General features: G+C 47.3%; 1 protein-coding gene across 2 annotated transcripts in view; it reads left to right on the top strand.

Annotated features, from left to right (window-relative positions):
• Positions 1–2,551: 2,551 nt before the first annotated feature.
• Positions 2,552–9,579, top strand: part of LOC105717305 (exostosin-2) — a 189,504-nt gene continuing 182,476 nt past the window's right edge. Inside the window, exons 1-4 of one of the 2 annotated variants that reach the window (XM_064365005.1) lie at positions 2,602–2,618; positions 2,709–2,997; positions 3,769–4,047; positions 7,817–7,876. In XM_064365005.1, coding sequence (XP_064221075.1) covers positions 3,769–4,047; positions 7,817–7,876 — 339 coding nt within the window. In that variant the 5' untranslated portion in view covers positions 2,602–2,618; positions 2,709–2,997. Of the gene's footprint in view, positions 2,998–3,768; positions 4,048–7,816; positions 7,877–9,579 lie in introns of both variants that reach the window. The other variant, XM_064365007.1, reaches the window with a different exon arrangement.

Below are 9,579 nucleotides of genomic sequence, written 5' to 3'. Positions count from 1 at the left end.
CTTTTTTATTGTGTCAGTTTCTGCTTCCCGTATTTTGAAGCTTTGTTATTATGACCATAAACTTTTAAGATTGTCATCCTGATGAATCCCTCATTTTATTATGATAAAATGCCCTGTTTTATTTTTGGTAATTCTTTTTGTCTTGAAGCCTGCTATGTCAGATACCAATATGAACACATCAGCTTTTTTTTATGGTGATTATTTGCTTGGTATTTTTTCCCCCATTTTTACCTTTGACCATTTGTTTTTATATTTAAAGTGTGTCTCTTGCACACACCACATGCTAGATTCTTGCTGTTTTACTCAGTCTGACGATCTTTTAATTGATCTTTAGTCAATTCACGTTTAATGTAATGTGTGTGTATGTCTTCCACGTGGAACAAATGCCTGTGTTTGTTGTTTGGTGAGTTAAATCCCCCCGCTATGTGCTTCCATGGTACCCAGTAAATAGTCTTTTTTCAATAGTCTGCACATTGTAAGTCTGCCTTCCCAGTGGACCATGCAGGCCTCGGTTTGTCCTGCTCATCACTGTATCTTCGCACTTCACGGAGACCTGGCACAAAACAGGCATTCACTGAGATCTGAATTACATAGAAGAAGATTTAAATAGAGGAAAGTGATGGCTTCCTTATCTTACGGAAGAAAACGCTGAGGGCCAAAAAAGTCATGAGAGTTGCTCAAGGTCACAGTGTTAGCTAGTGGCAAGGTAAAAGTGAAGACAAGAAGTGGAATGGCCAGAAGACAGCCATGTCTTCCCAGCCATACCTGTACTGAGAGAGTCTGCTTATTTCCTTTATGGGGAAAGAAGACTTTCCTATTCAAGGCACCTCAGAGATGGCAGCTCTACTGGGGCCTTGGTGCCCACTGCACCCATTGCCAGAATATGTAGAGCTTAGGTCAGAGTTTGAAAAATACTTTTAAAAATTATATATTTTTAGACTAAGTCTCACCAACCCCAGGTAGGAGTATGGTGGCACGATCATGGCACACTGCAGCCTCTACCTCCTGAGCTCAAGCGAATCTCCCACCTCAGCCTCCCAAATAGCTGAAACCACAGGCACATGCCAACACATCTAGCTAATTTACAAAAACCTTTTGGCCAGGCATGGTGGCTCATGCTTATAATCCCAGCACTTAGGGAGGCAGGAGTGGGCGGATCACCTGAGGTCAGGAGTTCGAGACCAGCCTGGCCAATATGGTGAAACCCCATCTCTACCAAAAATACAAAAATTAGTTGGGAGTGGTGGTGCGTGCCTGTAGTTCCAGCCACTCAGGAGGCTGAGGTAGAAGAATCGCTTGAACGCAGGAGGCAGAGGCTGCAGTGAGCCGAGATCACGGCACTGCACTCCAGCCTGGGTGACAGAGACTCTTTTTCAAAAAAAACAAAAAACGAAACAAAACAAACCTTTTTTTGGGAGAGACATGGTCTCCCTATGTTGCCCAGGCTGGTTTCAAATTCCTGGGTTAAAGGGATGCTTCCATCTTGTCCTCTCAATATGTTGGGATTACAGGCATGTTCACGCCTAGCCAGAGTTGAACAAATATTGCAGGCATGTGTTGGAGACCAGGACATGCCTTCCCAAAACATGAAGGATTCTTGTGCTAAAGACAAGAAGCAGCAGATTCAGGAAAGCTCTCTACCCTGGCCCTATTTACCAAAAAGTAGGACATAGGTTTACAAAGACAAAAGGTATCTTGTCCCTCTGTCTACCTGGGAGAACAAAGATTACTTCAGACTCCTATGGCCTGGAGATGGTACCAGAGGAACTTACAGTAACAAGCTTGCTAAATGGCTTTAATTTGTCCTTTTTCTTTTTTGAACCTTACAAGTTCTTCCTGGAGAGATTCAAAGTCCTATTTCTTTGCTTGTAACTTAAAAAAAATTACTGTTCTTTGTTGAAGACGCTGTAAAAACTGTAATTCAAAGTCACCTCTTTGGGAACAACTCATTCCCTTGGTATTTCTCATGTTTAAATGAAATATACATGTCAGTAAACTTCTGTTTTTCTCTTGTTAATTTGTCTTTTGTAACAGGAGTCTCCTCCAACTAAGAACCTATGAGGGCTAAAGAAAATCCCCTACAAATGAAAGGGGCAGAAATCACAAGCTGCAATGAAAGGCCATAAGGATGCTCGCACCCTAATTTAAAAAGCCCTTTGTGTTGGCCGCAGCCAACTATTTTTTTGCCAAGACATTTCTGTGGCGCTCACCTCCTTTGAAAACCAGAGAACCAAGGCCAGGAGGCAGAGGGAGGTGGCTGACCCGGCCTGGAGGCGGCCCCGCAAGCTCAGGCCACCCAGAGTGGGAGTGGGAACAGGCGCTCTGCCCCTTTCCCTTTTCCCGGTCCCGCGGGGCGACCCTGTGTGCGACCCCTAAAGCGCAGGCCTAGCTGAGACGGACCCCGGCCTGAGTGGCGAGGGGACGAATTGCGCACTGAACAGTCCCGGAAGCCCGGCCCGCGCCAGAGGGCCCTCGGTCCCCTAGTCTGGGCGCGCTGAGCGCAGGGCGGCGCTGTCCTCACCCACGCGTAAAGCGCCAGAGGGCGTTTCCGGGCGGAGGAAACCGACACGTGACGCGTGCCCGCGGAGTGCCTGGGCTGCCTCCTCCAGCTCTACCAAGTAGGTGAGATCCCCCACTTTGCAGAGGTGGAAGCCGTTCAGGCCTCCCTCTGTGCACTTTGCAAAAGCCTCTCCCCTTCCATCTCAAAGTCCTTGGCACCGATCACACTTCCTCTGCCTGGAAACCTGGAGCCGTCTCTCGCGAGGCGTCCTCTGCCCTGTAGAAGGCCGTTTCGGTTCTTGGTGCACGGTAGCCGCCCCACTTGCGGGATTCCAAGGCCTGATCCCGCGCGGGTGTCTGGCTGTGGATTCGCCACCGTCCCGCTGGACGCCTGGAGGCTCGAACCCCGCCGTCCCCAGGCCCCAGGTTTTGCACCCACCCCGGTCTTCGCCCACCCTGCTGCACTTCCTCGGACCTGGGCTGTCGGGAGAGCCTGAGGTGAGTGCTCTCGGGAAAGCCCAGCCAATTTAGAGAGGACCCCCAAGAAGACTTTGAGGAGCAAACTTTAACTGCAGGTACCCGCTGAGTTTCTGGTCCGCCCGGTGTGTCAGAGCTTGTGTTGAGCATCAGGACTGGGAAAATTGGCCAGGAGTTATGACATAATGCCTTACAGTTTATTGAACTTTGGTCTAGGCGTTCACACCCGCGGGCTTGAGTAGACCACCCTCTACTTGGTGTCCACACCTACTTTCTTCGACTGAAGAGGCAGGCCCTGAAGCTCTGCCTGGGGTGCCTGCACTTGTGGAGACCCCCATTCTTCCCTCCCCTCAGTTCCCACCCCCCCTCCCATCTGCCGCTGACCACCACATAATCTCATCCTGCCTTTTACACCATAAGGCCCCCAGGCAATGCCCTGCTTTAACTCAGGAAATTTTAACCTGGCATTTTGTAATTGAGGTGAGCAAGAATGGAAAAAGAATATTGATGACCCCTTAGGCTGCAGCGACTGAAAATCTTTTGCATTAGTAGCAATACATTAAAGTCACATCAACGTGGCAAGTGCAGTCCCTGGCACATACTAGGTCCTGAACAGATTTTTCTTGTTGACATCATTGTACATATGGTTATAACTAAGGGACATAGGATTTGAATCCATAAACCTAAAGGAAGGGGCAGATAAGAGAAAGGGGACTCCCATGACCCTGACTCCTTTCTGATACTTGGTGCTATGGAAATCCCTTGATTTCTGTGCATTTTCTCTTTTTGCAGATGTTCACCCTTCCTCAAAAGAACTTCAGGGCTCCCACCACCTGTCTGGGCCCCACCTGCACGCAGGACATGGATGGTAGCCATGGGGATGATCTGGAAGGAGAATGCTCTAGAAAACTGGACCAGAATCTCCCTGGAGTGGGTGATCCTGCCACGCTCTCCTCTGATACCTCCTACCTGTCCTCTAGAGGAAGAATGATTAAATGGTTCTGGGATTTGGCTGAGGAGGGCTACAGGACCTACCACATGGATGAGTATGATGAGGACAAGAACCCCAGTGTAAGTGGAGCTCCCCTCCCACTGGGACCCAAGAGGGAACTGCAGGGTGGGGTACCCTACCTTGACCAATAAGGCAGCATCCAGCCTGCTCTTGTGAGGTTGGATTTATGGTTCTCTGACCTCCAAAAGGGCTTCTGATGTAGCTTAGAGAGGCCCTGGTGTATTGCCTGGATCAGAAAGTGGCCCATTTAGAATATAGGGAAACTTGATTTGTGAGGGAGGAATTCAAGAACCATACGATGCTCTTCTATGGATTATGACCCACGACCTGTCAACTATCCCGCTTTGGAGCTAGGGCAGAACTAAGGTTCAGGTCACAACTGTTTTACTTATAGGTTGTGTGTTGCTGAGCTAGTTACTTAACCCCCTTGAATCTTAAGTTATCTCTAAAATGAGATAATAAGGCCAGGCATGGTGGCTCACACCTGTAATCCCAGTGCTTTGGGAGGCTGAGGAAGAGGGATTGCAAGAGGCCAGAGTTTAAGACCAACTGGGGCAACATAGCAAGACCCCATCTCTACAAAAAATAAAAATAAAAGAATTAGCTGGGTGTGGTAGCGTGTACCTGTGGTCCCAGCTACCTGGGAAGCTGAAGTGAAAGGATTGCTTCAGCCTGGGAGGTTGAGGTTATAATGAGACAAGATCACGCCATTGCATTCTAGCCTGGGCAACGAAGTGAGACCCTGTCTCAAAATAACAAAAACAAAAACAAAAATAAAATAAAATGGAATAATAATACCTGCTGTGTAGAAGACGCAAGATTAAATGAGAGCAAGCAGATGAAGTTTTTAGCACAGTGCTACTCAATAAATGATAGCTGCTATTATTAATATTTTCTGTCCCATATATAAGCTATTCTCGTAATACCTTCAGAAGTCAGAAAGCTGTTACAAACAAACCTTTAATAATCTTTATTTGTTGAGCATCTACCATATAGATGTGAACAGAAACAAAGTTCTTATCCTCATGGAGTTCATATTCTAGTTAGGGAGACAGACAGTGAATGAACAGAGAAAAAAATATATATATATATAATATATATATATATAATATATATATATTATGTATATATATACTGTATGGGGTGGTAAGTACTGCAGAGAAAAATAAACCAGGGTAAGGAAGACAGAGAATGATGGGTGGGCTGATGATGCTGCTATTTAGTAGAAGGAGGTCATAGAAGGCTATTTTAATAAGATGAACGTTTGAGCAGAAACCTTGAAAAAGTGGGGGATTTTATTAGTTATCTTTTTTTTTTTTTTTGAGATGGAGTCTTGCTCTGTCGCTCAGGCTGGAGTGCATGGAGTGCAGTGTTACGATCTTGGCTCCCTGCAATCTCTGCCTCCTGAGTTCAGGCGATTCTCCTGCCTCAGCCTCCCGAGTAGCTGGGATTACAAACGCACGCCACCATACCCAGCTAATTTTTGTATTTATAGTAGAGACGGGGTTTCACCATGTTGGCCAGGATGGTCTTGTACTCCTGACCTCGTGATCTGCCCACCTCGGCCTCCCAAAGTGCTGAGATTACAGGCGTGAGCCACCACACCCGGCCGTCAGTTATCTATTGTTACATGACAAATGACCTCAAATCTAGCAGCTTAAAACAACAGTTCACAATTTCTGTGGTTCAGGAATCCTGGTGGATGCTTCAGTCTCAAGATCTCTGTGTGTGTGTGTGTGTGTGTGTGTGTGTGTATGTGTGTGTGTGTGTGTGTGTGTGTGTGTGTGTGTGTGAGAGAGAGAGAGAGAGAGAGAGAGAGAGAGAGAGAGAGACGGAGTCTCACTGTGTCTCCCAACTGGAGTGCAGTGGCACAATCTTGGCTCATTGCAACCTCTGCCTCTCAGGTTCAATTGATTCTCCTGCCTCAGCCTCCTGAGTAGGTGGGATTACAGGTGTGCACCACCATGCCCAGCTAATTTTTGTATTTTTAGTAGAGATGGGGTTTTGCCATGTTGGTCAGGCTGGTCTAGAACTCCTGACCTCAGGTGATCCACCCACCTTGGCCTCCCAAAGTGCTGGGATTATGGGCATGAGCCACGATGCCTGGTCAAGCCAGTACACTCAGCCCCAAGATCTTTTGTGAAGGTGCCATGAACCTGGGGCTGTGGTCTCATCTGAAAGGTTGACTTGGGGCTAGGTGATTGTGTGGGAGGCTTTGCTTCCAATAACACTTTCACGCTTATTCGCAGGCTTCAGTTCTTCTCCACATGGGCTTCTTCACAGAACTGCCTCATGACATGGTAGTTGGCTTTTCTCAGGGCAAGTGATTCAAGAGAGAGCGAGAGGTCATGGGTACCCAAGATGGAAGCCACAGACTTTATAACCTAACTTCAGAAGTGACATCCCATCACATCTGCCTATTCTGTTCATTAGAAGCATGTTGCTAGGCCCAGCACACACTCAAGGGGTGTGAATACCAGGAGGCGAGGGTCTTAGAGGCTCCTCCACAGCGAGTGAGCCTTGCAGTCATCTAGGGGAAGAGCATTCCCAGCAGAGGGAACAGCCAGTGCAAAGCCTCCAGGGTTGGACAGTGCTTGATGAGTTCAAGGAACAGCAGAGGGGCCACTGGAGCTGGAATAAAGCCAAAAACAAGATAGGCAGGTGATGGGGTCAGAAAGGTGATGGGAAGCTGGAGGTGACAGATCCTGCAGGGCCCCACAGGACCTGGTGAGCCTTCAGATTTTGGACAAAGTGGAATAGGAGGTATTCCAAGGAGCAGCAGTGTGGTCTGATTTTGGGTTTTGAAAGATGACTTGGACTGCTGTATGGAGATTTGACTTGGCAGGTAAGAGAGTGCACAGAGAGAGAGAGGGAAGCTGTTGCAATCATATAGACAAGAAATGATGATGGCTCATACCAGGGTCCCAGCAGGGGAGGTGAGTCATGGTTGGACTGTCATGTGTTTTGAAGGTAGAGCTGCCAGGATGTGTGGACAGATTGGTTGTGTTGAAGGAGCTTCCCAGCTTGCTTCCCAGGACATGCAGCAGCGCTGCCTTTTATTTTGCTATAGTCTGAGCTCATTCAGGTTTTACTTTTTCGTCTTCCTTCCTTTACTCCCCTTGCAGTAACTCAGGGGTCAGGAGTTAGCTGTGCATGAGGCCTACACCGAGTCTCCCTGGGGCCTCTGTAAGGGACAGCTTGGGTTATGCCTGCCTGTCTCTCCTATGACAATAAATATCTGTGGGATGGGGATCAAGGTACTGTGTGATGTTCAGAGTCTCCTGGGGGAGTATTTGCACTGGCAAAGGAACCTCTTTTTGATCTGCATCCACCTTTGCTTCTGTTCCTGCTATACTGCCAATGCACCATCTGTATTCTTTCATTCTGTAAATGTGTATTGAGTCCCACTAAGCCCCTCGAGAGAAACAGTGGTGTCTTCAGCACACATATGTCCTTCAGGGAGCTTACACTCAGTAGGGGAGATACAGTGTGCACATCAGTTCCTGTGACCTGGGGTGGAAACTGACCAGTGCTTTAAAGGGGACAGATCAAGCACTGTGGGATCCAGAAGAAGGAAAGATCCTTTCCAGGTGGGGTTGTAGGGGGGACTTCCTGGAGGACATGGCATTTGGACAGAGCTTTAGAAATGGGAAGATGGGATCAGGCAGCTGAGCAGAAGGCACACCCTGAGCAAAAGCAAGGAGGGTGGTTGAAAGGGTGGGGTTGCAGAGAGCTCCCACTTTGCCTCGCTGCCTCCACGGGCTCCTGGGGCCTTTCATTGGCACCCCTCTGCCATGCTAACCCTGCCTCTGTACCTCTCATCTCCAGGGCATCATTAACTTCGGCACCAGTGAGAACAAACTCTGCTTTGACCTGCTATCCAGGCGGGTAAGTCCTAGGACGCCTCTGGGGGGCCTCACCAGCTCTGAGGAGCTGTCTTCCCTGGAATGCTTTCCCGACAAGAGCCTGCTGCTTGGGCCAGTGGCCCTGGCCTGGGAGTCAGGAGACCTGGGTTCCAGGCCTACTTTGGGACGGTTTTCTGTGTGATCTTAGGTGAGTTACTTCCCCACTCGAGTCCTATTTCTTCATCTCTGCAGACTCTTTTTCACTCAGTCCCTCCTGCTGTGCTAGGTCCCCTGATCTCAGATGGAAACACTCTGTGCTTTGTGGTGTAGGTATCTAGCAATTAGCTCTTCAGGGGGACAAAAAAAAGTCCTGATGTGTAGCTTTGCCAATTTCCATAGTGTAAATACTCCCACTGTGACCGATATCAAGCTATTGATGTGATATCACTGCAGGCAGAGTTAGAAGAGAGGCTCATGGGCACACTTTATATAATATTTTCACCATACAGACACGTAGACAGAACTGACCTCAAAAGCACAGATAGTAAAAGGTCCTAGAAAATCAGGAGGTGATGATGTTGAGTGCTTATTGCCTTTGTTTGTAAGATAATTTATTTCATTGTAAGTTTATATTAATTTACTCTTTTAAATTAGCTGTTTTTAACAGATTGCAAAATTTCTGAAAATTTTATAATCCAATTTCTTGAGCTGGGATGAGCCATCTTAGCAAACCACCAACAACGTCTAATAAATGTGTTTCCCAAGGCAGCAGTGGCAGAGTTTGGGTTTGTAGAGACAGCAATTCTTCCAAAAGGACATATTTCCAAAGGTGAGAAATCTAAACTCCAAGGGGAGGGGGTGATAGGGAATAGATTTTTTGTATGTATGTATGTATGTATTTGAGGCGGCATCTCGCTCTGTTGCCCAGGCTGGAGTGCAGTGGCATAATCTCGGCTCACTGCAACCCCCTCCTCCTCGGTTCCAGCAATTCTCCTGCTACAGCCTCTTCAGTAGCTGGGATTACAGGCACACATCACCATGCCTGGCTAATTTTTGTATTTTTAGTAGAGATGGGGTTTCACCATTTTGGTCATGCTGGTCTCGAACTCCTGATCTCGTGATCTGCCCGCCTTGGCCTCCCAAAGTGCTAGGATTACAGGTGTGAGCCACCATGCCCAGCCAGGGAATAGATTTTAAAGGCCTGTTTTACCTAAAACCAGCTCCTCCTTCTAAGGCAGCTAAGCACTGAAATAAAAGGTGAGCCACATATATCAATTTAAATTTTCTTATTAAAAAAAAAAATGCCTGGTAAAAATTAATTTTAAGAATATATTTTATTTAGCCCAGTATATCCAAAGTATGATCGTTTCAGCATGTCATCAGTATAAAAATTATTAATGATATATTTTACATATGTTTTTCCTGCCAAATCTTCAAAATCCAGTGTGTCTTAATTCAGATGAACCACATTTCAAATGTTCATTAGCCACATGTGGCCAGTGGCTACCATATTGGAGAGTGTGGCTGTAAGGGAGGAAAGGAGAGACAGGAAGGCTGGATTCAGTTATGCAGAAGAGGCTGATTCCCTTTCTTCCTTTTGGTCCCAGTGCGCAAGGCCCCTGCACTGGTCCTTCTTTGAGACAGTACCTACAATACTAGGAGTTACCAACCTAGCACCCAGTCATGGAGTGGGTGGTCTAGAAACTGCTGCATTTTCCCAAGTGTGAGGTTGGGCTGAGCTTACAG

This window comes from Aotus nancymaae, unplaced genomic scaffold (assembly GCF_030222135.1).
Source record: "Aotus nancymaae isolate 86718 unplaced genomic scaffold, 86718_ANA_hifiasm-v0.15.2.pri h1tg000059l, whole genome shotgun sequence".
Lineage (NCBI taxonomy): Eukaryota > Metazoa > Chordata > Mammalia > Primates > Aotidae > Aotus > Aotus nancymaae.
Note: the sequence above shows the minus strand (reverse complement) of the source record. Positions and strands in the feature narration are given on the sequence as shown.